Raw genomic sequence first — 5,029 nt, forward strand, 5'->3', positions numbered from 1 at the left:
ATGCGAGATGTCGAGTGATGGCAGTTACCCCTGTTTAAGTGCTCGTTCAAGTAGGTACTTCATGACAGCTGACTGTTCAACGTTGCGTCCGCTCAGTGAACTCGAACCTGTTGAAGAATAGGATGTTTTTCAGCTTTCCATTTGCTTACTTTGAAACTTAATTCATAACTGAAAAAGCCTGCGTTGCAGACAAACAAAACCCCGCTATACCGGGTTGAACTGCAAAGTGAGTTTTATTACTTAACGCGGGGGTAAATGTGCATTTGAGTGAAACGAGAAAGAAAATTGTTTTTGAAACACCACCAGACAGTTGACCCCCACGCAAGAGCACTCCAGGTTGTCAGGGACTGTCTGGTGTCCGTCTACAAGGCAATTTTGAACTTTAAATTCTAATTTTAAAATCACATAAAATCTCCAATATTTCTTATTTCTCTAAATTTTACCAATTCTTTGAGAAAAATTGTCTCATCCCAAAATCAACAACAATATTGTAAAATCAGTATATAAAATTAACTAAAAGGAATAATGCTAACATTTTCAAATAAACTCTTCCCCTGAAGTGTAAAGTTTGTATTAGACGCCCCTCTCTAATAAACGCCCCGTATCTTATAAACGCCCCTCCCTCTCTCCTCCGCAGAGGCTCCTTTAGTGGGGGAAGGCGAAAAACACGGGGGGAGGAAGGCGAAAACACGAAAAATTAAAATAGGGAGAGCGCGGGGGACGACGGGCTTACCCCGCGCGCTTTCGTTTCGATTCTCTCCAGGCTCCGCGCGCTTACTTTACACCTCTCCCCGTTCCTCTCCCCATTTACCATCCCGTACGAAACACGAAAGAGGCCCCCTCCAAAAATCACCTAAAAAAAAACAGGGAAATGCTCCATGGAGTAAAATCACGCAATTTATTTATTTTCTTGCTTGACGCGGACATCGAAGAGGCTAAGAAAACGACTAAAAAAATGATTAAGAAAACGTCGATATCCAAATATGAACGGCATTTCTAGGCTTTGCATTAGAGCAGATTAGATTAGTTTCCTACTTACCAACTCTTTTTGTATCTTACTCCGCTAGCAAACTACGCATCCTATTTGTTTTATTGACGTTTTTAGAGTAAAAGTGAAATAAACGCCTCTCTCTTATAAACGCCTCATATCTATTTAACCCCGAATGGCATAACTTCCTTCAACGTTGATGATGTCTTAAATAAACATAGGAACAGTCTTTCCGAATCTGTTACCACGGTTCCCAAGAAAGATGTAATCCTTGTGTTACCTTATCTAGGTTTCCAAACCGAAGCTTCTAAGCGCCGTCGTTAATCTTGTGTTAATAAATTTTATGGTTTTGTGAACCTTTGGTTGATTTTTCAGAACACTTGCCGGATTAAGTCCTTTTTCCTTGGCAAAGATCGTTTCAATCGCCCACAAAAATCGAAGGTTGGCTACAAAGCCAGTTGCTGGGACTGTGACGCTTTCTGGCAAAACAAAACGACGACTGCATGCTTTCTTTTTCCTTTTCTTTTCTTTCCTCTCCCCCGTTTTCCTTCTCTTTTCATTTTCTTTCTTTTCCTTCCTTTCACTTGCCTTGCTTTTCGTTTCGTTTCCTTTTCTTTCCTTCTTTTCCCCTCCAGGGTAACACCATTCTCGTTTCATTCTCGTTCCAGCCCTTTTCGGTTCTCTTAGCCGGCGGAGCCTTGGCTCGAGAAATGATGGGCTCCGGGGACATTTAGTCCTAGATTCTTTCCAGTCCTAAATTCTAGGATATCGACGTTTTTCTTAGTCATCTGGGTCACCCATGGTGGCGTTTTTGGCCTCTTCGATGTCTGCGTCAAGCAGAAAAATAAATAAATTGCGTGATTTTACTCCATGGAGCATTTTCCTGGTTTTTGTGGTGAATTTTAGCCTGCTCGGTAATAAATAATGAAGATGAGTAGGTTTTGTAGCGCGCGTATGGGAGAAACGCGAAAGGCGCGCGCGCTGAAAACTACACAGACGCCTGCTACGCAGGCTAGGTGAATTTTGGAGGGGGCGTCTATAGGATACGAGGCGTTTATTACAGGGGGGCGTCTAATACACTGTACAAACTTTACACTTCAGGGGAGGCGTTTATTAGATCATTTAAGGCATGTAAGACACAACCTAATAATTATTTAACCTGACATTAACCAACTTCACAGTCAATGAGGACTTTAAATAGTGTGTTATAATAAAATCGTAACTTTTTGTCTTCTTGCTAATTCGTATACTGTTCGTCGTTCTGTTAGATTTTATGCATACGAGGCTGCACGTGTGAGTTTTTTTGTATGCCAATATTTTGAAGAAAGTTAGAAACTACAATACATAAATGAAGTGATATGGAAGACATGTTTTGTTAATAAGATGAATTACTCCTTTTAGTTTATTTTATATATTAATTTTACAATATTCAAAACTCACTTTGCAGTTATGAATTAAGTTTCAAAGTATGCAAAAAGAAAGCTGAAAAAACATCCTACCTTATTATAGGAAATTAAAGAGACACTATATATATATATATGTTTATAGTGGTCATGCACTTAGCTTCACATCTCAACGAGATAGCTAGTTTACAGGCATGCCACTGAAACAGAGGAAACTAATAATTTATAAATGAACATAACAAGGTTAAAGATCCCAACTGGCAGGAGGCAGACCAGTTGGCTATGTTGTGGTTCAATTTTTTCCTTGGTTCAAATTTTATTTTCCTTTGTTTTTAACTCATTATCACACATTACCATACCCAAAAACAAAGGAAAATAAAATTTGAACCAAGGATAAAATTGAACCACAACAGCTATATACAAAGCGTGGTCGAGGATTTGAACTCGGGACAACCGAGAAACAAGTCCAGCTAGTGGCAGGGGCAGGTCTTGAACCGGGGATCTCCGGATTACAACACCAGCGCCCTAAGCCACTCGGCCACGCTTGCCTCCTTGTATTACACTGTCACGGGGATTTTAATGCTTTTCGGCAAAACGTACTAAAATAGGCCAATTCCGATATATTAATATTCTAACGTGGCTGCGAGGCTAGGGGAGTAAAACAAAACAAAAGAAATGATTTATTCATTCCTGAACCTCGACGTGATATCTTTTGTTTTATTCCCCCAAACCTCGGAGCCAAGTTAGAATTTTAATATATCGGAAATGGCCTATTGGCCAATAGGTCTTCTCGTAATGAAATGCACCTAGTACATCAACATGGAGATAATAAAGTAAATTGTTGTTGTTAATTTTTAGGTGTTCTTCCACTCCAAAAGGACAAAACTTGAAAAAATCAGCCTGACTTTTTCAAATTGAGATCCAATACCTGAAGACATCACAAAATACTCACTCGTTTATCGCTTAAGTGCACTCACATGGTGATTTTTAACAAAACTGGATCACTATTCTTAGTTTCCATATGTCTTTAGGCTCTTGATTTATGAAGTGAAACTGGTGACAGTGTCTCTTTAACGTATGTGTTAGTTAAGGCATTTGAAATTAATGCGACTTTAACTGGAATTTGAAGGAAAAATTACTTTCCAACTAAATCAAGAAAATCAACGCGAAAGAGAGGGTAAAATTTTAAAGTGAAGGAAAGTAACACGACGTATACAAAGAAAACGCTTGTTACGACAACAGGAACTGATAAGTTTATTTCATCACTAAGCGAATTATCCTAAACTTAGGGGTTAGAGAAGAAATCTAACCACCTCGAGCGTTCATCACAGTTTCAGTGATACCAATACTTCCACCCTGATGAAATAATGCCCTTTCCTAGGAGACAAGAACGTCTTGACTGTATTGAGAAATTGGGGCCGAAATAATGGAAATTAGTAAACACATGTGTAAACGCTACACGTCACGTAGTTAACGGCGCGAAAATAAAACGTTAGCAAAAATTAACCCGACTTTAGCAATTTCCTTTAATAAGGTAGTCTTTAATAGGTTCGATTTCAGCGTAACTCAGGGACACAAAGTTTAGTCATGATCAGCTGCCATGTAGTATCTACTTGAACGAGAACTAAAATAAGGATAACTGCCATCACTCGACATCTCGCATTTACTGCCATTTGACAAGTTCAGTGATTCCATCTTTAATCTGGACATTTCCTCTGTAATACAACACGGGGTTTATACCAGAGCAAAGAGTGGTGGTAGGATAGAATAAGGGCCTTACAAATGAATAGATTTTCACCCTTAGAATCTGTGATAAACCCACCAGAAACGCCGTGGGAATTATCAACAAAACCAGTAAACAGACAACATGGCGAGTTGTCGCTGCTAGCTGGCGCTCGATTGCATTATTAGCGGTAACAGGATTTACCCGAGCGGTTTCCTCCATTACCTGTGCGACTGCATTGTTATGCTTACGAAGGGTCACAAGAGTTAATATCTGAACACCTACAACCAGACAAGAGAAGAGGATAACGAAACACGTTCGAAAGATCTCGCTCGCTTTGTGAGGAAACACTTCCACTTGCCATGAAATCACCATTGAAATTGATGCCAGCCACACTCCGCTGCAAGCAAAAATAGCATGCTGTATCGTGACGGTCGTTTTGTACCACATTGGTTTAGCGACTGCTAAGTAGCGATCCACGCTTATCACTCCAAGATTACCCAGCGTAGAATAAAAGCATAAAAAGAAAAATGTAGCCATAAGAGGCGAATCCAAATCGCCAGGATTGGTGCACGCCTTGCCAGAAAGCAACTCCTTGACCCTGAATCTAACATACACGGGGGTAACCAGCCCTCCCCACACGACATCAGTCAGAGTCAAACTACACAGCAACAGAAACCCTGGCCTGATTCGAAGGCCACCCCTGAGAATGGCAATCAGGACTAACCCGTTTGACAGGAAACACCACAGACCTAACAAAGTGGTGACCGGTACGAGAAAAAAGTTGGAGTAATAAAAGAAGTGAAGCTGGAAAGTTTGTGAGATTCCTGAGGAAAAACACGGTCGCTTTGCCTGCTCCATTGCCAGGCCTGGAAAAGCAATCTGCGTGTCATTTGTAGTCAAATTCGGCCTCAT

The 5,029-nt window shown here is 40.4% G+C and overlaps 1 protein-coding gene across 1 annotated transcript; it reads right to left on the bottom strand.

Moving 5' to 3' along the window:
* Window positions 1-4,054: 4,054 nt before the first annotated feature.
* Window positions 4,055-5,029, bottom strand: LOC144640660 (cannabinoid receptor 2-like). Its single transcript, XM_078499752.1, has one exon. The coding sequence runs from the start codon at window positions 5,027-5,029 to the stop codon at window positions 4,055-4,057; it is 975 nt and encodes a 324-aa protein (XP_078355878.1).

This window comes from Oculina patagonica, unplaced genomic scaffold (genome assembly GCF_052425735.1).
Source record: "Oculina patagonica isolate OP01 unplaced genomic scaffold, crgOcupat unplaced4, whole genome shotgun sequence".
In the NCBI taxonomy this organism is placed as follows: Eukaryota; Metazoa; Cnidaria; class Anthozoa; order Scleractinia; family Oculinidae; genus Oculina; species Oculina patagonica.

Coding starts and splice junctions, on each gene's coding strand:
- LOC144640660 (XM_078499752.1), bottom strand. CDS start 5,029: ATGAGGCCGAATTTGACTACAAATGACACGCAGATTGCTTTTCCAGGC.